Here is a 25,955-nt window from a genome sequence, read left to right as displayed (position 1 = left end):
TTTGTTGTTGTGGGTTTTTTTGTTTTTGTTTTTAAAGTAGAGTTTCACTCTAGTCCAGGATGACCTGGAATTCACTATGTAGTTTCAAGGTGGCCTTGAACTCCACAGCAATCCTCCTACCTCTGCCTCCCAAGTGCTGGGATTAAAGGTGTGCACCACCATGCCTGGCTTAAGACACCATTCTTTAAAACATTTTTATCTGTACTTATTTATTTGAGAGAAAGAGACAGAATGGGTACACCAGGTCCTCCAGCCACTGCAAACAAGCTTCAGATTCATGCCCCACTTTGTACATCTGGCTTACATGGGTCCTGGGGAATTGAACCTAGGTCCTTTAGCTTTGCAAGCAAGTGCCTCAACCGCTAAGCCATCTCTTTAGCCTGCCATCATTTTTTTTAACTGCAGGCAAACAATTTGCCTTTCTCAAAAACAGGCATTAACTGAACGTCTAGATGCAATTCTTCTGGAAAAAGCAGAGAATGAGCAGCAGTATCTTTGTCTAAAGAAGGAAAATGTTAAAATGAAGCAAGAAATTGAGGTAAGACAAGATTTAATATTCTTTTTTGTTCACGTGCACAGTTTGGTCATGAATTATGGAGGTAAGTAAGATCTTAAAAATATATATATCTAATCCAGCCAAAAGTGATGGCACATGCCAGTACTTGGGAAGCTGAGGTAGGAAAATAGCAAGTTCAAGGCCAGCCTGGGATAGTCTTTATTAAAAAGGCAGTGGGGTGGGGGGACAGTGTGTGGAAAGTTAGACTATTTAATGTAGACTTATCACTTTATGACAAAAGAAACAATCCAGACTTGGTGATACAAGCCTATATTTTTACTCAGAAGGCTGAAGCAGAAAGTTCAAGGCCAGCCTAATGTGACCCTATTTCAAACAGTAAAAGGAGGGTTGGGAATATAGCTCAGTAGCAAAGTGCTATTAGCATGTGAGGTTTGATCTTCAGGGCACCCAAAAATACTGAAATCATACAGTTGCATAGAGAGCAAGCTAACATTTACTTTTTACATTGATTACTCTTCCATAAAGCAGCATCGCTTTTTAATAAAATATTTGACTTTCACACGGCTTTAAATACCATTATATGTTCAGTTCTAGGATATTCAGTAGCATATTTCTGCTTTCTTGCCTGTGAGGTTTGGACTCATTTTCTCCAAAAAGTCTTTTACTGATTTGTTCAGGAACTATAAGTTGAAGTTTAATGACTCATTTCATTTACAACTTTTTTAAAAGATAATTAAATGCAGAGATTTCTTAGTTGTTATTACTTGAAGTACTAAATTTAGCCTTGCTGATTAAAGCATAAACAAAATTCTTGAAATCTTAGTATCATATATTTTTTAAATTTTTTAATATTTTAATATCTTATTAATTTATTAGAGAGAGAGAGGCAGAAAGAGAGTATGGCAGGGCCTCTAGCCACTGCAAATGAGCTCCAGATGCATGTACCACCTTGTTCATTTGGCTTAATGTGGGTACTGGGGAATGGAACCCAGGTCCTTAAAGGGCTTTGCAGACAAGTGCCTTAACCACTGAACCATCTCTCCAGCCCCTCAGGATCTTCTTTCTTTCTTTCTTTCTTTTTTTCTTTTTTTCTTTCTGTCTTTCTGTCTTTTAGTTTTTTGAGGTAGGGTCTCATGCTAGCTCAGGCTTACCCATAATTCACTGTGTAGTCTCAGGGTGGCCTTGAACTTATGTGTTCCTCCTACCTCTGTCTCCCAAGTGCTGGTATTAAAGGCATGCACCACCATGCCCAGCTTCATATTTCTTAAGGTGCATTTCTGTTCATTTTTTTCTATGCTAGTTAACTTATAGTTAATATCTTTTTAGAGGCATAGAGATTTCTATTATCTTAATTGAATAATTTACTTGCATTTATTTTTATAACAGGATTCTGTAACTAAGATGGAAGATATGCACAAACAATTTGAACAGTCACATAGAAACTCTCTGAAAGAAATTGAAAATTTGAAAGATGAATTGATGACTGTACATTCCACACACAGTAAAGATACAGCCAGCTTACAAAAAGAACTGAAAGAAGCATTAAGTAAACAGTTAGAGCTTTCAGAGCAAATTAAATGTCAGAGTGACTCTGAAAATAATGTTAAAAAGCTACAAGAAGAAATTCAGAAAATTAAACCAGTCTTTGAGGAACAAATTTTATGTCTGCAAAAACAGTTAGAAGCTACCACTGATGAAAAAAATCAAGAGATTATTCAGCTCCAAAAAGTCATTGAGGTAAATTCTCAGCACTATGAGAAAGACTTAAGTGGTTTACAGGAAGAGCTTCTGCAGCTGAAAGCTGTGCACCAGGAAGAAGTGAAAGCGCTGATGTGCCAGCTTGACGCATCAGCTAGAAAGCATGAAGCAGAAATAAATAAGCTAAACCAGTTACAAGAGAACCTGCTTAAACAGGGTGAGGCAAGAGAGAAGAACATTCAGGAAAAAGATGAATGTAAATTGGGAAACTTAATGAAAAACACCTCAAATGTTGACCAAGATAATCAGATTTGTCCTGTGCCCTTCCAAGAAGATATTCCTGTAGAACAAGTAGCATATGAAAAAGTTAGACACTTAGAAGATTCCTTAAAAGAATTGGAATCTCAACATAGTATCTTAAAAGATGAGGTAACTTATATGAATAATCTTAAATTAAAACTTGAAATGGATGCCCAACATATAAAGGATGAGTTTTTTCATGAACGAGAAGACTTAGAATTTAAAATTAATGAGCTATTACTAGCTAAAGAAGAGCAGGGCTCCATCATAGAAAAATTAAAACATGAACTAGATGATTTAAATAAACAGTTTTGTTATGCTGTAGAACAACATAACAGGGACATAAATAATCTTAAGGAATGCCATCAAAAAGAAATATCTGAACTAAATGAGTCATTTTTGTCAGGTTCAGAAAAAGAAAAATTGTCACTAATGTTTGAAATACAGGGTCTTAAGGAGCAGTGTGTACATCTCCAACAAGAAAAGCAAGAAGCACTCATAAATTATGAGAGTTTACGAGAGATGATGGAAATCTTACAAACAGAACTGGGAGAATCTGCTGGAAAAATAAGTCAAGAATTTGAATCAATGAAGCAACAGCAAGCATCCGATGTTCATGAACTTCAACAGAAGCTAAGGACTGCTTTTAATGAAAAAGATGCTCTTCTGGAAACTGTGAATCATCTCCAAGGAGAAAATAAAAAGTTACTGTCTCAACAAGAATTAGTACCAGAACTTGAAAATACTATAAAGAGCCTTCAGGAAAACATTAACATGCACTTAGTTAGTCTCAGTGAAAGAGATAACATGTTACAAGAATTAGAAGCAAAGACACATTCTCTTACTGAGGAAAAAGACAGCTACATAAGTACAATAAAAAATTGCCATCAAGAAATAGATAAACTCCATAAAAAATGTGAACAGGAACAAAACTTGACTCTAGAACTTAGGGAAAAGTTGGAGCAAACTACCCAATATAACAATGAACTAGAACAAAAAATAAATGAATTAACAGAAAGACTAGATGAAACCTTAAAAGAAAAGAGAGAAAATAACCAAGAAATTTTGATTCAAGTGAAAACTAAGTCTGAAGACCAGGAAGCATTGTCCTCTGAAATCAAGTCTCTTTATGAGGAAAATAAAAGACTGAATTCTGAAAACACTCAGTTGAGTAGGGATTTGGAAGCTCTTAATGAACATACTGCTGAATTAGAAAAGAAACTTCAACAAATGGCTGAAGAACAAGATAATTTATATAAGCTGTTGGAAAATGAGCAAGTTCAGAAGTCATTTGTCAGAACTCAGTTGTATGAGTATCTTAAACAGTTGGGGTCCAGTTTTTTGGAAGAAAATGAAGAAGGTGTCAGAAATATCTTACAAGCTATAGGTGAATCCTTAGCAAAAATAAATGAAGAAAAACATAACTTGGTCTTTCAGTATGATGAAAGAGTATTGGAGTTAGAAAAAAAGACTAAGTGCCTTCAAGAAGAGAATATAGCTCAATGTGAAGAACTTAGGTCTTTACTGAGAGACTGTGAGCAAGAGAAAGTTCTCTTAAGGAAAGAGTTAAAAGAATCCATCTCAGAAAAAGAGGTCCTACAACTTGATCTTCTAGAAATGAAGAGTGCTAATGAAAAAACAAGGTTTGAAAATCAGAGTCTTTTAACTAAAATTGAAGAATTATCTCAAACATTGCACAGCAAAAATGAAATCCATAATGAAAAACCTTTGCTAATGGAACATGAAAACCTAAGGCCATTACTAGAACAGAAAGAATCTGAACTACAAGAAGTGAGAGCAGAATTGATACTATTAAAGGTACTAGTACTTTGAATTTTATTCAAATGAATCAGTTCTAGTTATACTTTGAACTCAAGTGGCAAATTTTTGACCAATGAATTAAACATTTTCAAGTGGTATATCCTATTTATGACATTGGTCATTTGGGGAGTATACATAATATTAAGTAACTAGTTATTAGTAAAACTATAATCATGAAAATATTTGAATTTCATTCTTGTGTGATATACATAGTATCAGAAAAAAATATTGTCATCAATAAAATGTGCTATAGTAAGTACTGTATCATTTTAGTTAAAAATTTAGAGCCGGGTGTGGTGGCACACACCATTAATCCCAGAACTCCAGAGGCAGAGGTAGGAGGATTGCAGTGAGTTCAAGGCCACCCTGAGACTACATAGTGAATTCCACGTCAGCCTGCACTAGAGAGAAACCTACCTAGGGGGAAAAAAAATTAAGTTCAGCTGGGCATGGTGGTGTATGCCTTTAATCCCAGCACTTGGAAGGCAGAGGTAGAAGGATCTCTGTGAGTTCAAGGCCACCCTGAAAATCCAGGTCAGCCTGGACTAGAGTGAAACCCTACCTCAAAAAAAAAAAAAAAAAAAAAAAAGTTCAAGTCTGGAGAGATGGCTCAGCATTTAAAGGTGCTTGCAAAGCTTGCAGGCTCTGGTTCAATTCCCCAGCCATTCACATAAAGCTGAACAGACATTCATTTGTATCAGATTCTCTTAAAAATTGTGCTGTGCAAGTAGGATAAGCTGTAATAATTTAATCATGTATTCCATATATGGTTGTTATGTGTCAGATTATTCATTTTGCTCCTAATACTTGTACTATTATTTCTAGTAAATGTCAAATATGCAATAAAGTTAGTATTACTTGGTCTATCAATAAAAGAAAAGGACAAACAAATGCTATTTATATAGTTTCCCTTGACAATGAGTTAGAATGCTTAAAATGATAGCAAGTTCATTTTGAAGATTGAAATGAACTGGTTTTTTTTTGTTGTTTGTTTGTTTTTTATCTAGGATTCCTTAGAGAAACAACCTTCTGTAAATAATGAGCAACTCTCATTAGTAAAAGAGCTGGAAGAAAAAATAGGTAACTGGTTTAATATATGTTGTCATCATTTATTAGTTTAAATCTTATTAATGTTAGGATAAGTTGGGAAATATAGTCCCAATTAATGAATTATTAGAAACTACAAATTGGCTGCTTTTGCCTCATACCCCAGTTGCCCTTCTTCTGTCTGCATTCCCTTTCAAGTGTCACTTTATGTCATTTACTCCAAACAGACACTGGTTTGAATTTGTTCACAAATGAGTCTGGGAATTATCGGATATTTTTATGTACTTAGACATTATTTGAGTACCAACTATCTAGATACTGGTAATAGTAAGCAAGGTACAGACCATATATTCAAAGAACTCAGTGGTATAAGTGAGGTAAATTTGAGATGTGGAAAAGATACAATGCTGCCAGCATAGGATGTTGCCTGTTTGAGTTAAGAAAAACATCATAGAATAGTGTCTTCCATTAGGTCCTAAAGAGTGAGAAGTATGATGCAAGGAAAGAAGGTATTACAGCAAGATGGAATAGCAGATGCTTGTGTATTAACATACATACATCAAAGAACACACCAAACAGTTCCTGAGGAGATGACTGATTATAAATGCGCTAGTGTGATATATGGAAGAATTGGGCTTTTGTACTTGCTCCTTTTAGTGACTTTATGGAAAGGTGAAATGAAGACTTTAAAAGTGTTGCGTTGTATGCTCATGATCCTTCAGTTTATTGCCCAATCTAATGATTGGAGAAGGGAGCATTGAAAGAGTTGAAAATGACTCCTAGTTTTCTTTTTCTTTCGAGGTAGGATCTTGCTCTAGCCTAGGCTGACTTGGAATTTACTATGTACTCTCAGGCCGGCCTCGAATTCACAGCGATCATCCTAAGTCAACCTCCCAAGTGTTGGGACTAAAGGCATGGACGACTACACCTGTCTTTTTATTCTTTTTCTTTTTGAGGACTGGCCTTTTTCTTTTTTTAATAAGAAAGGGAATTGGCATGCCTGGGTCTCCAGCCATTGTAATCAAACTCTAGACACGTATGAACCATGTATGATGGCACATGCCTGGAATCTCAGTACAGAAGTAGAGGGAAGAGGATTAAAAGTTCAGGATAATCTTCAGCTGTATAGCAAGTTTGAGACCAGCTTAATTAAACTGAGACTGTCAAAAAGAAGTCAAAATTAAGAGTTGATATTATTGATTTCTTAGACAATGAGTAAGATGAGATTTCTATTTAAAAAATTAGTTTTGACTACTTGCCTTAATTTTAAGCAGCAGATCTTGTATTTAAGAATTTTTAAAAAATCAGTTTCTAGAGTTAAAATAGGCAACGAATTTGAATATATTTCTTTGTTTTTAGTTATTTCATTTTTATTTATTGTTTGATTTGTTAGAGTCAGAGAGAGAGAGAAAGAGTGAGAGAGAGAATGGGTATGACAGGGCCTCTAAGCCACTGCAAACAATCTCCAGATGCATGTGCCACCATGTGCAACTGGCTTACATAGGACCTGGAGAATCAATCCTGTGTCCTTAGGCTTTGCAAGCAATCACCTTAACTGCTAAGCCATCTCTCCAGCCCTCTTTAAAAATTTTTTTATTTCACTTATTTGCAAAAAGAGAGAATAGCTGTACCAGGGCCTCTTACCATTGCTAACAAACTCCAAATGCAGGTGCCACCTTGTGCTTCCAACTTTATGTGGGTACTGGGAAGTTGAACCTGGGTCCTTAGGCTTCTCAGGTAAGCCTTAACCACTAAGCCATATGTATAGCCCTATATTGCCTTTTGACTTCACGTATAATCCTTTTTTTTTTTTTACTCTTAGGAAATCTGGAAAAAGAATCCAAAGAAAAGGAAGAAAAAATAAGCAAGATAAAACTAGTTGCTGTGAAAGCAAAGAAAGAACTAGATTCTAACAGAAAAGAGGTAAGTAAAAGAACAAGATTTAGAATCTTGGGTTATAGAAAATCAGGAGTCTTTCTGTTCATGAAAAACCACTGTGTATTTATAATAGGCTCAGACACTAAGGGAAGAGCTTGAATCTGTCCGGTCAGAAAAGGATCAGTTGTCTGCTTCTGTGAGAGATCTCATCCAAGGAGCAGAAAGCTATAAGGTATAATGATTAATAACATTCATAACTAATAAGAAATGTACAAGAAATATAAAGCTTGTTCATAAATAATGATCTTGTGTTTGTTATTATAACTTAAATTTTTCTATTGTATAATGTACAAAAAATTGAACCTTTATATTGGGGTTGTCTTTGTTGGGGGCTAGGTTGTATGCCTGTGCAGAAGTATACACTTGCCATAACACATGTGTAATGTTCAAAGGAAAACCTCGGGGGTTAGTCTTCACCTTCCACCATATTTGAGACAAGATCTCTTGTTATCCACTATGTATGCTTGGCTAGCTGGCCCACAAGCTTCTGGGAGTTTCCCTGACTTCACCTCCTGTCTTGCCATAGGAACGTTGGTGTTACAAACACATGCTACTACATCTGGCTTTACATGGGATCCAAATTCAGGTTTCCTCCCAGCCCCCTAATCTATTGTTTGTCTAAAGTAAGATTCTATTTGAGGATTTCTTAATTTAAAACATAGAAACAAAAGATGGCTATTATATGCATTATTATATAATATTGTTCTGACCAAGTGAATAAAAATGAAAGTTAAACAGAGTAAATCTAATAGGAAAGTAGAAACAGTATAGGTCAGAGCTAATATATTTGTCTGCTTTAATAACATAATACTCTTAGAAAATAACTATTAGAATAGTCCAACAAAATCACTAACTGCAAAATAAATAATAAACACTATATTTCTTCATGCATTTATTCATTTAACAAATAGTTATATTGCTGTACTAGATTCTGTACTCTGGGGCAGATGTGCTTAACCAAATACACTATCAAGCATCTCTAAAGTCCTTAGTACTTAAATTCCAGTATCAATGACATGCAGGCAGACAAAAGGACAAGATATGTGCTATGTAGAAAAGTAGGATGTGTAGGGAACAGAATGTCATAATTTACAGATTAAAGGAACAGAGGAGAGAGACTTCTGCATCAAACATATGCCAGGCTCTCTTCTAAGCACTTTCTTGTCCCTAACACATGTCATTGTCAAAATATCCAAAAGAAGTTGTTGGCATCACCAGTTTGCAAGTGAGCAATTTAAGGCACAGACTTAAAGGTCTTAAGAGACTTCAAGGTCACAGGGCAAGTAACAGCATAATTGGAATTTTACCAACTGTCCTAAATATGCTTTTGGTTGTGTTTTTTTTTTTTAAACCAACTAAAGTACACTATTGCACAAAAAAATTGAAAACAGAAATAAATAAAGAATTAGAAAGCTATTTGAAAAAAAAAATCTAGTCAGGTCTTTACAGCATCCACCAAAATACTGTATGTATTTTAAAGTTGCATGAAAAAGTTTTTAAAATACCTATGATAAAATACTCATCCTTTACTAACTTCTGAGACAAGACTTTTTATGAACATAGAAGCAATTTTTTTTTAATTTTTGTTTATTATTTATTTGAGAGTGACAGAGAAAGAGGGGGAAAGAGAGAAAGAGAATAGGCATGCCAGGGCTTCCAGCCACTGCAAATAAACTCCAGATGTGTGTGCCCCCTTGTGCATCTGGCTAACGTGGGTCCTGGGGAATTGAGCCTCGAACCAGGATCCTTAGGCTTCACAGGCAAGCACTTAACTGCTAAGCCATCTCTCCAGCCCCATAGAAGCAATTTTTAAAATTACAGAAGAAAAAAATTCATTTGAATTTTAAATAAATGTTTTAATGAGTTTATAAGACCCCATCTTATATCAGTGATATTAATCCCTTGTCATTATTTTCAAATGTAAATTTATGCTTTTATGTTGTTATATTAAATGTTTTAAGCATCTCACATAGCCTCATAAACCTTATGTCAGGATTCTGACCTATTGAATGCTTAATAAACTGAAGTTAAATCTTCCTGTCTCTTGAAGAACCTTTTATTAGAGTATGATAAGCAGTCAGAACAGCTGGATGTGGAAAAAGAACGTGCTAATAATTTTGAGCATCATATAGAAGATCTTACCAAACAATTAAGACATTCAACTTTTCAGGTAATTTTAAATTGGATGAATTTAGACATGAAAATTGTAATAAGTACATTTTAATCTCAATTTTTTTTGCATTAAAATATAGTCAGAAAAAAAAGATTTCTTTCTCTCTTATTCTCCTGTAGTAGTAGAAGCTGAGAGAACAGCTAACAACTACCCTGTGGCTTTTACTCTAATCTCCATTCAATAGGATATGGATTTTAGTTTTTCATTTCTCTTTTATTTTAAGTGTTTTATATTTTATTCATTTTATTTTATTTATTTGAGAGAGAAAGAAGCAGAGAGAGAAAGAGAATGGGCACGCCTGGGCATTCAGCCACTGTAAACGAATTCCAGATGCATGCGCCACCTTGTGTATCTATCTGGCTTATGTGGGTCCTCGGGAATTGAACCTGGGTCCTTAGGCTTCTCAGGCAATCGCCTTAACTGCTAAGCCATCTCTCCAGCCCTCATTTCTCTTCTTGTTCTGTGAGGCTACCAAGTCTCTGGTCTCATGCAAGGTTTCCCATATTAATAGTGATTATTTTTTTAATTTATTCTTGATATAACATTATCATTCTATGGAATTGATTTTTAAGACTTTTTCATGCTATGTGTTTCATTGAGCATTTCATCTTCTCCTGTGTACTTTCTTCATGTTTACAATAATGAACTATTTGTTACTCCAGAATGAAAAGCTAAATTCAGATAATGAAGACCTCCTAGCTCGTATTGAAACACTACAGTCCAATGCAAAGTTATTAGAAGTTCAGATTTTAGAAGTCCAGAGAGCCAAAGCGATGGTAGACAAAGAATTGGAAACTGAAAAACTTCAGAAAGAGCAGAAGATAAAGGTAAAAACAATCCTGAGTTGCTTCACACATAGATAGTTATACTCCAATCAAGTATTATGTAGATTAAAAAAAAAAGACTTGCTAGAAGAGTAGCATTTGTGAAAATAGCAGGGTTAATTCCTTAAGGTAGTCCAGATCTAAATTTGAGGGTCTAAGCTAAGATTTTTTTAGTATTTTTTTGGTTTTGTTTTATTGTTTGTTTGTTTGTTTATTTTGGTTTTTCGAGGTAGGGTCTCCTAGCCCAGGCTGACCTGGAATGCACTCTGTATTCTCATCTCAGGGTGGGCTGGAACTCACAATGATCCTCCTACCTCTGCCTCCCTCCCAAGTGCTGGGATTAAAGGTGTGTGCCGCTACACCCGGCTCTTAAGTGTATATTTTTAAAATATTGAAAGATTACCAGACTTTGTAGCTTATATATATCCAGTTTATTTTATATCCCCTAACAAATACCTTTTTTAATGTTAGTTTGCCTGTGAGGGTTGTGTTTGTTTTTAATTTTAGGAGCATGCCAGTACTGTAACCGATCTTGAAGAACTTCAACTACAATTACAAAAGGAAAAGAAACAGCTTCAAAAAACGGTGCAAGAGTTAGAGCTGGTTAAAAAGGTAAAGTAAAATATTAGAATTACTGGGGATATAACTCAGTGGCAGACTGCCTGCCTAGCATGCCTAAATCCAAGGCTGGATTCTCTGAACTGAAAACAGAAAAAAAAAAAAAAAAAAAACTTGTTTATATTATACCAGAGTCAAAACTTACATTGATGCTCATACCATGGAGCTATTTTATACACATTAGAAATGATTTTAAATGTTGCTTATGATACTAAAATAGTCTTTATAAATTGCTATCCTCAACAAATTGAAATTTTAACTTTATTTCTCTAAAACTCTATCCAGAAAAATCTAGGCTTATGGATTATTACACATTGGCTTGATATTTCACTTTGTGTATATAATTGTTGTGTGACAAATGAAGATTGAAATCATATTGGAACTTAAAATTTGTATTACACTTACAACTCTGGATAATTTTCCCTAATTTTTCAAAGAGTAGTCTGAAAAGAAAGTATTGCAAGAATTGCTTAAATATTAATATTTCAGGCTGGAGAGATGGCTTAGCAGTTAAGGCAATTTCCTGCAAAGCCAAAGAACCCCGGTTTTATTCCCCAAGATCCATGAAAGCCAGATGCACAAGGTGGTCCATGCATTTGGAGTTTCTGGTGGCTAGAGGCTCCAGTGCACCCATTCTTTCTCTCTCCTGCTCTCTCTCAAATAAAGAATTAAAAGATGTAAAAAAATACATACTTCATTACCAGAGCTCCATAAGACTAGAACTACTGGTTGTAGTTAATGAAAGTTATAATCAAATAAAATAAAATGGTGTTAAGAAAGTTGAATTCAACTATTAAAAACCACTTCATAGCTGGGTATAGTGGCACACATCTTGAATACCAGCACTAACAGGTAGGAGTATCTCTGTGAGTTCAAGGCCACTCTGAGACTACATAGTAAATTCCAGGTCATCCTGGGCTACAGTGAGACCCTACATCAGGGGGAAAAAAAACTTTACAAAGTTCAAAACTAGAAAATATCCAACTAATTGTTTCATCATTGCTACCTAGGTTGTTTCTATATTATAACCTATTTATTTCTGTGGCATCATTTTAGCAATTTTATAAATAAACTGACCAAATAATATGTGAACATTTTTACAAAATGTGCAGGATGCCCAACAAACTACATTAATGAATATGGAAATAGCAGATTATGAACGTTTGATGAAAGAACTTAATCAAAAGTTAACTAGCAAAAACAGCAAGATCGAAGATTTGGAGCAAGAAATAAAAATTCAAAAGCAGAAACAAGAAACCCTCCAAGAAGAAATGAGTGAGTAAAAAAAATTGCCTACCATATAATTACTTCATCAACAGATTGAAGGGGAGAGCATTAGGTATTCATTAGGTATTTTCTGCTAGTCCTTATTCTCTAACCAGGTAGCTCAAACAGTAGTCAACATTCCTGAGAACCAGAGTGGGGGCAAACCATATGCCAGTGAGAGGTTAACAGTCAACATCAGTGCTTGGTAAAAGTACCTGTTTTATCCCCCCTCAAAATAAAATAAAATAAAATAAAAATTATTTTTAAAAAATGCAGGGTCTGGAGAGATGGCTTGGCAGTTGGCCAGTGAAGCCAAAGGACCCAGGTTTGATTCTCTAGGACCCACATAAGCCAGATGCACAAGGTGATGCATGCATCTGGAGTTTGTTTACAGTGGCTGAAGGCCCTGGCGCACCCAGTCTCTCTTTCTCTCTCTCTATCATAAAATTTAAAAAAAATTTAAATACCTGTTTCACAAATAATACAAAAATAAAATTGGTCTTTGTCCACAATTTGCTGATTGTCAGCAGATTCAAAAATTTTAGTAGCAGAGCAATATTCCTTTTAAAGGTATGTTTTTAAAATTTTATTTCTTTTATTTCTTTTTTTTTTTTTTTTTTTTTTTGAGGTAGGGTCTCACTCTGGTCCAGGCTGACCTGAAATTAACTCTGTAGTCTCAGGGTGGCCTTGAACACACAGCAATCCTCCTACCTCTGCCTCCCAAGTGCTGGGATTAAAGGCGTGCGCCACCACGCCCGGCTAATATTTTTATTTCTTAATGTTATTTTTTAGGAAAGAAATCAATACATATTTATTAGTGTCTTTTAGACTGTTTGAGCCTAACACAGCCAGAATGGATAATGTCAGTAATGAAAAAGAGCTCAAAAATATTATAAGGAATGCCTATAAACTTTATATCAATTAGTTTACAAAGTTGGATTTCTTGAAATATGAAATGTAAAAGAAATGACATAAGATGGGCTTGGGATATTGCTCAGCAGTTAAAGGTACTGATTACAAAGCCTGCCTGACTAGCTTCAGTTTCCCAGCAAAGTGGCACATGCGTCTGTCTTCCCAAAACTCCTATGACATTGGGAGGTGGGACAAGGAGAATTGAAATTTGTGAGCTGCCTAGTCTGATAGTTTTCAACCTGGCAGTTAGTTTGCACTGGCAAGAGGCCTTATCTCAGAGAAGAAGCAAAGACACCTGAAGTGACTCCACATGCTTGCTTTCATGTGTTAAAGCACACATACATACACACACACACACATAAATTTTTTAAAAAAGATCCAAGGTCTGGCCAGATGGCTCAGTGGTTAAAAATGATGCTTGTAAACAAAAAGCAAAAAACAACAACAAAAAAATGATGCTTGCAAAGCCAGAAGGCCTGGGTTCAGTTCTCTAGTGCCCATGTAACATGCACAGAGTGGTGCATGCGTTTGTAGTTTGCAGTGGTAGGAGGCCCTGGACACCCATCCCATACTCACTTTCCTTCTCTGTCTGTCTCCCTCTTTCTCTGTAATATATTTATATATATATATATATATAAAATTTATTTTAAAGACACAAGCCAGGAGTGATGGCACATGCTTTTAATCCCAGCATTTAGAAAGCAGAGGTAGGATGATCACCGTGAGTTCAAGGGTACTCTGAGACTACATTGTGAATTCCAGGTCAGCCTGAGCTAGAGTGATCCCTATCTCACAAAAAAATAAATAAATAAATAAAATAAAAAACAATTTTAAAAAAGTACGTGGACTGGAGAGATGGTTTACCACTTTAAGGTGCTTGCCTGCAAAGCCTAAGGACCCATGTTTGATTCCCCAGTACCCATATAAAGCCAGATGTACAAATGGCACATGCATCTGGAGTTTATTTGCAATGGCTAGAGGCCCTAGTATGCACATTCGCTCTCTCCTCTATCTTACTCTGTCTGTATTTGATTAAAAATGAATAAATTAAATATATGTGTGTGTGTGTGTTTTGGATTTTGGGGTTTTGGTGGTTTTTTTGTTTTTTTTGTTTTTTTTGTTTTTTTTTTTTTTGAGGCAAGGTCTCATTCTAGCCCTGGCTGACCTTGAATTTGCTATGTAGTTTCAGGGTGACCTTGAACTCATGGTGATCTTCCTACCACTGCCTCCCATATGCTGGGATTAAAGGTGTGCGCCACCACACCCGGCTAATAAAAATATTTTTTAAGGGCTAAAGAGATGGCTTAGCAGTTAAGGCACTTGCCTGCAAAGCCTAAGAACCCAGGTTTGATTCCCCAGAACTCACATAAGCCAGACACATGTGGTGACACACACATCTAATGTTTGTTTGCAGTGGCTAGAGGCCCTGGTGCGCCTATTTTCTCTCAAATAAATAAATAAAAATAAAAATTTTTTAAATTTTTTTTAAAAAAAGGAAGGGCTGAGGAAATAGCTTAACAGTTAAGGCATTTGCCTGCAAAGCCTAAGGATCCCGTTTCAGTTCCCCAAGGCCCACGTAAGCCAGATGCAGAAAGGGGCACATGCATCTGCAGTTTGTTTGCAGTGGCTGGAAGCCCTTGTGCACCCATTCTCTTCCTATCTGCCTCTCCCCCCCCCAGATAAATAAATAATAAAATATATTTTTTAAGAAGAAGTGAGTCCCTAGTCTCTGCTTCTTTTGTAGGACTGGGGTTAAGTGTGCAAACGGCCATGCCCAGCTGTTTATGTGTGACTTGGAGATTCTGTTTGTTTGATCCCTCCTCCAACCCTCATGCTTTCACAGAAAGTGCTCTTAACCGCTGAGCCATCCTCCAGCCCTCTGTGAGCATATTTAATAATCTTTTTAACCTCTATATCCATTTCTGTTGATTGGTGTCTTTTCTCCTTATATTGTCCTACTTCTTGTATAAAAAAGGAAATATTTTGTTATTGAACATGAGATATTTCTGTACTCTTTTAGAAATCTAAATACTGAGAATCAAGTTTTTGAAGCCTTCCTTTTTTTTTTTTTGAGGCAGGGTCTCACTCCTCACTCTAGCCCAGGCTGATCTAGAACTCACTCTTTAGTCCCATGCTGGTCTTGAACTCACGGTGATCTTCCTACCTCTGCCTCCCAAGTGCTGGGATTATAGGTGTGCACCACCACACCCAGCTGTGAATCAGTTTTGTTCTTTTTTTTTTTAAAGAAAAAATACTTTATTATTTGTATTTATTTATTTGAGAGAAAGAAGCAGATAGAGAGAATGGGTATGCCAGGGCCTGTAACCACTGCAAACAAACTCCAGGTGCATGCACCACCTTGTGCATCTGGGTTTACGTGGATACTGGGGAATCTAACCTGGGTCTTTAGGCTTTGCAAGCAAGCATCTTAAACTGCTAAGCCATCTCTCCTTCTCCTAGGGATTGTTTTTCATCTCTTTTAGGGCCCGTCTAGAGTCGCTTTTGTATAGGTCTAGTTCAGCTCCACTTTTTTTTTTTTTATCTTTTCACAATTTTTATTAACATTTTCCATGATTATAAAAATTATCCCATGGTAATTCCCTCCCCACACATACACTTTCCTGCTCCACTTCTAAGTTGGCTCTTTTTCAGAGTTTTGAGTGTATATGCATTTAAAAAAAAAAAAGTCTTCACCCTGGTTGGTAGGAATGCAAATGCCACATAGAATTGTATGAGCTCCAGAAGTGGTTTCTTAGTTGCTTAAGACAAGAAGGTAATGCTAGGCCATGTTACTCCTTCATAACCAGAAGCAAAATTCCATAAAACAATTTGTACTAAGCAAAATATTGCCAGGCAGCAAGATTTTAGATATGTAAGCGAAGAGGAAGTAGAATCGCAGGAAATATTGAGGTGGAAGCACACAAAATGTCAGGTAAAAGATCAAGACATAAAGTAGCATCTTTTTTTTTTTTTTTTCCTCTTGTGTGCTTTTGCTGGAGCAAAGACAAAAACATCATCAGTTACAAAGTTGACATGCATTTTACAGTAAGAGAGCAAATGTGAGAAAAACAGTCCTGGTACTAAAATTTATGAGATCCTTCTTTTTCTGATATTAAAAAAAGATTATTTATTTACTTATTTACTTGCAAGCAGAGAGAGAGAGAGAAAAGAGAGAGACAAAAAACAAAGAGAGAATGGGTGCCCGAGGGCCTTTAGCCACTGCAAGTGAACTCCAGATGCATGCACCACCTCGTGCATCTGGCTTACATGGGTCCTGGGGAACTGGACCCAGGTTCTTGGGCTTTGCAGGCAAGTGCCTTAAGCACTAAGCCCTCTTCCCAGCCTTTTTTCTGACTTGTTTTTTAAAGTTTTTTGAGGTAGGGTCTTGCTGTAGCCCAGGCTGACCTGGAATTCATTATGTAGTCTTAGGGTTGCCTCAAACTCATAGCAACCCTCTAACCTCTGCCTCCCAAGTGCTGGGATTAGAAGTGTGTGCCCCCACGCCCGGCTTTTCTTACATTAAAAAATTTTTATTTATTGGGCTGGAGAGTGGGCTTAGCGTTTAAGGCACTTGTCTGCAAAGCCAAGGACCCACATTCAATTTCCAAGACTCACATAAGCCAGATGCACAAGGTGGTGCATACATCTGGAGTTTGTTTGTAGCAGCTAGAGGCCCTGGCAGATCCATTCTCTGTATTTTTCTCCTGCTCACTCCCCCCCCCCGCCCCCAAATAAAAATTTTTTTAAAGTTTAGTAACTTATTTGCAAGCAGCAAGAGACAGAGAGAGAGTGAGAGAGAAAATGTAGCATGTCAGGACCTCTAACCACTGCAAACAAACTCCAGATACATGTTCCACTTTGTGCTTCTGGCTTTATGGGGGTTCTGGGAAATTGACCCTAGGTCATTAGACTTTGCCGGCAAATACTGTAATATCTGAGCTAGCTCTCCAGCCATTTTTTTCTGACATTTTTATAAAGGAAGCTCAGTCTCTACCTTTGGAAAGCCCAATCACACATATGATGGATCAGAGTCTTGGAATGTGAAACTTTGATTTGAAATTGCATTTTCAAAAGCTTCCTGTGATTTTGACGTTACTGCTAATTTAAAGACCATTGATATGTTGGATGAATTGGGTTGGTATTCTTAGGAGTGACCCACACTTAATAAAACAGCAAATATTGTGTGGCAGTTTCATAATGCATACTTACCAGTCAGTGGCCAAATCACAGCTCAAGAAAGGCAGTTCCATAAAGGAACAAAATACTGAAGTCCAAATGTACAGAGTTCTAGTGTCACACAATTTGGAGATGAAGTTTAGATTATTTGAGTAATTAGGACTGTAGTTGGTGGAGTGCTTGTCTAGCCTGTGCAAAGCTGGGTTTGATTCCCAGCACTGCGTAAGCTTTGTGGTGGTACACATCTGTAATACTAGCACTGGGGAGGCAAGCCAGGAGAATCTGATATTCAGGGTCATTTTTGCCTACATAGTGAGTTCAAGGCCAGACTAGTTTACATGAGATTATCTCTCAAAAAAAGGGGGATGGGGGCTGAGGAGATAACTTTGTAAAGAATGTACTTGCTGTCCAGTCTAGAGTACCTGAGTTCAATCCACAGCCCCACATACAAAGCCAAAAAGCTAGAAGTCATAACATGCTTGATGCTGCCAGCAAAATAGGAGGTAGAGTCTAGAAAACTTCCCAGAAGCTTGTGGAGAGCAAAACAAGGAAGAACATAATAATCCAGGGTGGGAAACCCTACCTCAAATGAGGTGGACAGGCAAGCACTGACCTGAAAGTTGTCTCCTGACCTCCACACTTGCCCCCCCACACACAGTGTTTAAATAAAAGTTAAATAAAGTGTTTATTTAAAAGTCCATGTATATGCTTTTTGTTCTGATTAAGCTCTAAATACAAATTTAATAGCAGAGGTGTAATGCAGGCATTTGTTCTTGTGAATTTATATGTTTTTGATAGTCATACCACTAAAAGATAGTGTACATATCTTGAAACAATTAAAAAGAGGTACATATTCAAGAAGGTCTTACATTCAGGGATAAACTAGTGCAGAAATGAGTGGTGTTAACAGTAAGTACTGAGTTCAGAGAAAGAATTCACAGATTGTAACAATTAAAGTTGGAACACTTGCAGATAAAGTTTAGATAGAAACTGTCAAAGGACAATCCTTTGTATAACCATAGTACAAATAAGAACTAAAAGAAATAGTTTTAGCAGTCTTACTAGTTGGAACAAAAGACTTGTTAAGGAGAGGTAAAGTTTAACTCGAAAAATATTTTTTATCCAGTTAATGAAAGACCTCCCTCACTACTAGAATGAAGTAGTTGATCCTTTTGTTGTTGTTGTTGTTGTTTTTATTTACTTATTTTTTTAAATTTTTATTAGCATTTTCCATGATTATAAAAAAAAATTCCCATGTTAATTCCCTCTATTTTTGTTTTTTGAGGCAAGCCCAGTAGACCTGCCTTTTTTTAAGTGTGTGCATCAGTGTGTGTGTGTGTGTGTGTGTGTGTGTGTGTGTGTATGCGTGTGTGAGAGAGAGAGAGAGAGAGAGAGAGAATTGGTGCTACAGAGCCTCAGCCACTGTGATCAAAGTCCAGATGCATGTGCCACCTAGTGGGCATCTACGACCTTGGGCTTGCATCACCTTGTGTGTCTGGCTTATGTAGGATCTGGAGAGTCAAACATGGGTCTTTAGGTTTTGCAGGCAAGCACCTTAACTGCTAAGCCATCTCTCCTGCCCCATTTTTAAAGATGGGGGAAGATTACTGTCTGGTGTGTCAGAGTAACTAAAAGTTGAAAATCTGGCAACCTCATGTCAGCAAAAGCACTGGAAGGCTGACTAAGGAGTTGTGGTAGAAAAGGAAGCCTTAGAACACTGCTCCATGCCTCCTCCCACAAAAATGTGGGTGGCTTTCTCCTTACTTTCTCGCAGTTAGAATGCTAATCATTTTCTCAAGATAGAGTTTTTACCATAGGTGTATATTTCTGTATCTTCTTTTCATGCCTCCACTTTTACATACTCCATGCTCACCTTTTGGCACCCTATTTCTAAATGTTTCTTATTCTATGAGACCTCATTTGTCCCATGCAGGATTATATATAACCTTTAGATATGTGACTCCACATATAGTGTTTCATATTCTTTTGTAACATTTAACATTGGCTTATATCATCTTGTAAAATGTTATCCCTAATTTCACTATGTTCCTTGGTCTCAGGAACATCTTACTATAACTCTTGGAGCATTTTACTCTTATGTAGTTTGTACTTTATAAAATACTTTTTAGGGACTAGGGAGATTGCTCAGTGTTGAAAGGTGGTTGCTTGCAACATCTGATGACCTGGGTTCAGTTTCCCAATACCCACATAAAAGCCAAATGCCAAAGTGGCACATGCATCTAGAGTTCATTAGCAGTGGCAAGAGGCCCTGGTATGCCCATTCTCTCTCTTCTTGCAGTTAAATAAAACATATATATATATATATTTGGGGGGGGTTGTATTTTGTTTGTGGTGGTGGCAGTAGTTTTTTGTTTTGGGGGGTTTGTTTGTTTAGTTTGGTTTGGTTTATCGAGGTAGGGTCTCACTCTGGCCTAGGCTGACCTGGAATTCACTATGTAGTCTCAGGGTGGCCTTGAACTCATGGCAATCCTCCTACCTCTGCCTCCCAAGTGCTGGGATTAAAGGCGTGCTCCACCATACTTGGCTTGTTTGGTTTTTTTTTGAGGTAGGGTTTCACTCTAGCTCAGGTTGAGCTGGAATTCACTATGTAGAGTCTCAAGGTGGCCATGAACTCATGGTGAACCTCCTACCTCTGCCTCCTGAGTGCTGGAATTAAAGGCATGTGCCACCATGCCCGGCTTAAAATGTATTTTTAGGGCTGGAGAGATGGCTTAGTGGTTAAGATGCTTGCCTGTGAAGCCTAAGATCAGATCCCACTAATAGCCAGATGCAACATTGATACAAGTGTGCAATGTCACGCATACCTGCAAAGGGGTGCACATGTCTGGAGTTCATTCACAGTGGCTGAAAGGCTCTGGTGTGCCCATTCTCTTTCTCTCAAAAAGAAATTTAATTAATTTATTTGCAAGCAGAGAGAGAGAGAGAGAGAAACATAAAGAAATGGGCTGCCAGGGCCTCTGCTGGGCTAATAAACTCCAGATGCATGTGCCACCTTGTGCATCTGACTTATGTGGGCCCTGGGGAATCGAGCCTGGGTCCTTTGGCTTTGCAGGCAAACCACTTAACCACTAAGCCATCCCTCCAACCCACCTTTGTTATATTTTAATTTATTCCTTGTTGATCTCTGTTTCACTAGCAATCCCTCCAAAAATTGTTACAAGTGAGTCGCTAGCACAAAAGCAAATGACCAGGTATCAGCTTCCTGTGTGGTACAATTGCAAATACACCATGCCTCTTTGAAGGTACCTTTTTTTGAGACAAGACTTCATGTAGCCTTGGCTGACCAATAACTCATAATCCTCCTGCCTCCACCTCCAAAGTGCTGGGATTACAGATGTGTACTACTATACCCAGATTCTTTTTCATGTATTATTATTTTTAATTTTTACTGGGAACTTTAATATATGAATATACTGCAAATTGGTTATATTCCCATCAGGTTATCCTCTTATGTCACCTCTCCTCCACCCTCATTCCTCAGTGGGGGGTATCAGTAGGGTCATGAATACACCAGTGGGTTCCTATGGGACGACAATGACTCTCAGAATATCTTTCCACCTTTAGCTCTTGCATTCTTTCTATCCCCTCTTCTGCCTACACTCAGCTTTTTTATGTACTTTTCAAAAGTACTGCTTTGTATTATACACTGAATATTTTATATACTGAATATATATATTACATGCTGAAATATCTATAGATGGGGCTAGGGAGATAGCTCAGAAGCTAAAAATGTGTGCTTGAAATATTTACAGATGGATGGATTTGCTTTATAATAATCCAGTAAAGGTTTAGAGTAGGTGAGGTATAGGTCAAGGGTATGCATATTTGGTCTATAAAGGGCCAAGTAGTAAATATCTTAATCTTTATGAGCTATACAACCGAAGACCATATGTGAATGAATGAGCCTGTGGGCTGTACTTTGCTGTCTCCTGGTCTGGGTATAGAAAGACTGGCTGGGTTGTGATTGTTCATGGTACGTGATTGGGACAGTGGAGTTCATTGCAATTCCTGTCAAATACATTTGAAAATCCTGTAACAAAGTACTAAAATAAGTTTCTTATAGAGATAAGTAAATATAACAAAGAGGCTTCAGTTTCATGTATTCTGTTCACTCAAACATTGTTTCCTCTCTGTTTGATCACTTTTTGATCTAGCTTCACTGCAGGCTTCAGTGCAACATTATGAAGAAAACAACTCCAAAATCAAACAGCTACTTGTGAAAACCAAAAAGGAACTGGCAGATTCAAAGCAAGCAGTATGTTCATTTCTCAGTTGCATATTTTTGTATTTATTAATAGCATAAATAACCTCAATTTTTAGTTTAACCAAGATTCTCATTCTGTAGGAAAATGATCATTTAATCCTTCAAGCATCTTTAAAGGGTGAGCTGGAGGCAAACCAACAGCAAGTGGAAGTCTACAAAGTAAGGTTTCTTGTACCTTTTAAGATTTTTTTTTTTAAAGTTTTTTCCACGTAGAAATAAGCCAACTAGGAATTTTTCTAATGATCCAATAAGGAGTTACCCTCTAATGATGTTAAGAAAGATTCTTAGCTGTTTGAGGAAGTAGAAACAATGAAATGTACTGTATAACTTAGTTCAAGCATTATACAACAACAGTGCAAAATAAAATAAACGTGGTCCCAAACCTCATCTGCATCCTCTAAATGAAATTACAGCAACAAGAAACAGTTTATGGAGTGGTTTTATGTTTGTTATATTTCTATGTATACTATCTTTAAGTTCTTAGTTAAACATTAAATATATAGTCTAGGATTGATTTTGTGAGCTAACATTATTGTGAGAAAATGTTCTACTCATATTTTCTTGACCTTTTTTGATGATGATAATACCTGAAATTAACCCACTTCTTACTTTTACGCTTATAAATACTTAATGTCTCACATCTTGAAGTTTGTGGTATACGGAAAATCTTTTTAACCAATGAAGATCATATTTCAAAAGCTAAACTTAAAGGTTTTGTCCTAGATCCAGCTGGCTGAAATCACGTCTGAGAAACACAAGATCCACGAGCACCTGAAGACCTCTGCAGAGCAGCACCAGCGCACACTGAGTGCGTACCAGCAGAGGGTGGCTGCACTGCAGGAGGAGAATCGTGCTGCCAAGGTGTGTTCTTCAGGACTGAAATCGTCAACCACACAGGATTTTGTTTCTAGCTAGCAAACACTGTTCCAGGGCTACCTTCTGCCCTTCAGCAGTGTTCTGCAGTTCTGGGCACGTGCTAGGTGAACACCTCGCTCAGCTCATCTGCTCTAAGCCCAACAGCATGCTCATTTACCATCATATAGCCATTAGATAATAATTTTTCTGAAAAGAAACAAGAGCACATTTCCATTTCTGCTTCCTCCCTCCTCTTTTTTTTTAACGATTTGTATGTATGAAAATGGTATGGCTTATTTGTTCTTTCATATGTGTGTGTGTGTGTGTGTGTGTGTATTTTTATTTTTATTTTTATTTTTGAGGTAGAGTCTCACTCTAGCCCAGGAGGCTGACTGGATTTCCCTATGTATAGTTTTATGCTGGCCTTGAATTTATGGTGATTCTCCTTCCTCCGCCTCCTGAGTGCTGGGATAAAAGGCATGCACTACCACACCTGGCTGGAACTTTTTTTTTATAAGAAAAGCACTATTGTGGGTTTTTTTTTTGTTGTTGTTGTTGTTTGTTTGTTTGTTTGTTTTTACCTGAGAATGAAATAATTACAACATTCTATTACCTGTGTACCTGTGTCCTGATCCTCAGCATACATAACAGCTATCACAGTCATTTTGTTAGAGGTACAACTCTTTTCCTAAGTGATCTTAGCGGAAGGGGTGTGGGAGTGTATAGATCACTTCAGGAAGGGAGAGCATCTAGAATTTTAAGTTGACCTTTAACTTTACTATGTTTTATAAGTGAAGTTCAAGTAAATTAATGTCTTTGAAAAAATTTTCTTGTATTTGTAAAAAGAGGGTATTATAAGTGAAAATCTTTGTAAAGTTCCAGAAAAAAACATTGGCATAGAATTTATGAATAATAACATAGTATACTATGGTGAAAACATATATTGTCAGAGAAAATTGTAACAGCTTAAAAAAGTGTAAGGGCCAAGCGTGGTGGCACACACCTTTAATACCAGCACTTGGGAGGCAGAGGTAGGAGGATCACTGTGAGTTCGAGGCCACCCTGAGACTGCATAGTGAATTCCAGGTCAGCCTGGGCTAGAGCAAAACCCTACCTCAAAAAACCAAAAAAAAAAAAAGTGTAAGGCCATCAGAAGTGGCAGGTGAGTTGGTTGTTATTGTTTTAATTTATTCATTTGGGTTGGTTGAGATCAAGGCAAGATCTCATTTTGTAGCTGAGGTTGGCCTTGAAATTGTGGCAGTCCTCTTGCTTCAGCTTCCCCAAGTGCTGGGATGATAGGTGTGAGCCTCCATGCCCAGTTTTAGTGAATTTCATCAGAGCTACAATGAGTGTCAGCTATTTTCTTCATTTTCACTTCAGTTTGTTAACATTTTAAGGACAAGGTAGGATCATATTACCATGGAAAATTTTTCTTTTAAATGTTATAGGCAGAACAAGCTGCTGTCACCTCTGAATTTGAGAGCTACAAAGTTCGAGTTCATAATGTTCTAAAACAGCAGAAAAATAAATCTGTGTCTCAGATGGAAACTGAGGGAGCTAAACAAGAAAGGTAAAGTTGAAATAAAAGAAACAGTGTTTTCCCCACCCAGCACAGGTTCTTTACCAAGTAGGTTAAAAAAGCCCATTTTGATTGCTTTTGTCTGTGGAATCTGAGGAGTATTACCAGTAAACAGTTTCTTGGCTTCACTGTATTTCTGGATAGTGACTGAGAGACTGCACTATGAAGGTTACTATGTTGAAGGATGTTAAAGTGAAGTATAGGGCCTGGCATAGTGGCTCACACCTTTAATCCCAGTACTTAGGAGGTCAAGGTAGGAGGATTGTTGTGAGTTTGAAGACAGCCTGAGACTACATAGTGAATTCTAGATCAGCCTGGACTAGAGCGAGACCCTACCTCAAAAAAAAAAAAAAAAAAAAGTGGGTCAGAGGGTACTGTGAAGTCAGAATGTAGACTGAGATGTAGACTAAAAGTTCAGTCTTATTGTAATAGGACCTGGTCATAGTAACAATTTAGGCATTAAAACTGCATTTGGTATTTATGACCATCACCATTTGTTTTGGATAGTACTTAATGCTGGTTTAAAATTCACATCCAGATCCATTTTGTAAATTACTCAAAACTGGAACAAGAGATAGAAAAGATATATTATGGTGAGTATGTTGTGATTTTATAATAGAACTTTCAGTATTCTAATTTTTTAATCTAGTTGTTACAGTTCTATACAAGACTGATATTCCTGCACTGTTGTATTCTTATGTTTCTAATTCTGTTACTTTTGGTTTTATTTGAGAGAAAGAGAGGCTGAGAGATTGAGAATGGGTATGCCAGGGCCTCTAGCCACTGCAAATGAACTCCAGACACATGTGCCACCTTGTGTATCTGGCTTTATGTGGGTTCTAGAGAATTGAACCTGGGTCCTTAGGCTTTGCAGGCAAGTGCCTTAACCTCTAAGCCATCTCTCCAGCCCCTTTTCAAATTATTTTTAATTCCGTCCCTTAATTCTTATTTATTTATTTATTTGAGCAAGAGAGAGAATGGATATGCCATGGCTTCCTAATGCTCTAAATGAACTCCAAGCACAAGCTCTATTTTGTGCATCTGGCTTTATGTGGGTACTGGGGAATCGAATCCAGGCTATTAGGCTTTATAAGCAGATGCCTTTGATCACAGAGCCATCTTTTCAACCCAAGTCCTTCAATTCACGTTTGGTTGTTGTTGTTGTTTGTTTTTTGTTTTTCAAGATAGAGTCTCACTCTAGTTCAGGCTGACCTAGAATTCACTATGTAGTCTCAGAGTGGTCTCGAACTCACAGCAATCCTACCTCTGCCTCCTGAGTGCTAGGATTAAAGGCATGTACCACCATGCCTGGCTAACTCACTTTTTAAAAGTTTTTATTCATTTACTTTAGAAAGAGAGAGAAAAACTATGGGTGCAACACTGCAAACAAACTCCAGACACATGCACCATTTCGTGCATGTGGCTTTACGTGAGTACTGGAGAATCAAACTAAGGTTTTTAGGCTTTCTAAGGAAGCACCTTTACCATTTAGCATCTGTCCAGCCCCCTTAATTCTTATGATGTGTTTTGTTTAGACTCCTTCATGAGAGCATGAGTGAGTATGACATTGAAACATCAAGTGTATTAGAAGCCACAAAATGAGGTTCACCTCTTTCAAAAAGACTTTACAATGATAATTTCTATTTTAGGGAACATCTGGAAATGTTGATTGACCAACTGAAAATCAAATTACAAGATAGTCAAAATAGCTTACAGATCAGTGTATCTGAACTCCAGACCCTGCAATCTGAACATGACACTCTTCTGGAGAGGCATAACCGGATGTTGCAAGAAACCGTGACCAAAGAGGCAGAACTGCGGGAAAAGTAAGGATGCAGTAGCTCTGGTTCTGTTTGTACCAGGCAAGTAACCTGGATACTTGTGTGTTGCTCCTGGGGATCAAAACAAATTGGAAAATAAAAACTAGGCATTTCTGAAGGCCTAGT

The 25,955-nt window shown here is 37.1% G+C and overlaps 1 protein-coding gene across 1 annotated transcript in view; it reads left to right on the top strand.

Annotated features, from left to right (window-relative positions):
- Gcc2 (GRIP and coiled-coil domain containing 2) overlaps positions 1–25,955 on the top strand; it is a 49,515-nt gene that overhangs the window by 8,367 nt on the left and 15,193 nt on the right. The window contains exons 5-18 of the mRNA XM_045147408.1: positions 434–538; positions 1,904–4,333; positions 5,344–5,416; positions 7,206–7,306; positions 7,395–7,493; positions 9,372–9,491; positions 10,157–10,321; positions 10,826–10,930; positions 12,049–12,211; positions 21,466–21,566; positions 21,657–21,734; positions 22,299–22,436; positions 23,879–24,000; positions 25,659–25,835. Coding sequence (XP_045003343.1) covers positions 434–538; positions 1,904–4,333; positions 5,344–5,416; positions 7,206–7,306; positions 7,395–7,493; positions 9,372–9,491; positions 10,157–10,321; positions 10,826–10,930; positions 12,049–12,211; positions 21,466–21,566; positions 21,657–21,734; positions 22,299–22,436; positions 23,879–24,000; positions 25,659–25,835 — 3,977 coding nt within the window. The remainder of the gene's footprint in view (positions 1–433; positions 539–1,903; positions 4,334–5,343; positions 5,417–7,205; positions 7,307–7,394; positions 7,494–9,371; positions 9,492–10,156; positions 10,322–10,825; positions 10,931–12,048; positions 12,212–21,465; positions 21,567–21,656; positions 21,735–22,298; positions 22,437–23,878; positions 24,001–25,658; positions 25,836–25,955) is intronic.

The sequence above is a fragment of the Jaculus jaculus genome, chromosome 4 (assembly GCF_020740685.1).
Source record: "Jaculus jaculus isolate mJacJac1 chromosome 4, mJacJac1.mat.Y.cur, whole genome shotgun sequence".
Lineage (NCBI taxonomy): Eukaryota > Metazoa > Chordata > Mammalia > Rodentia > Dipodidae > Jaculus > Jaculus jaculus.
The sequence above is the reverse complement of the archived record's forward strand: the minus strand, read 5'-3'. Positions and strand labels throughout refer to the sequence as shown.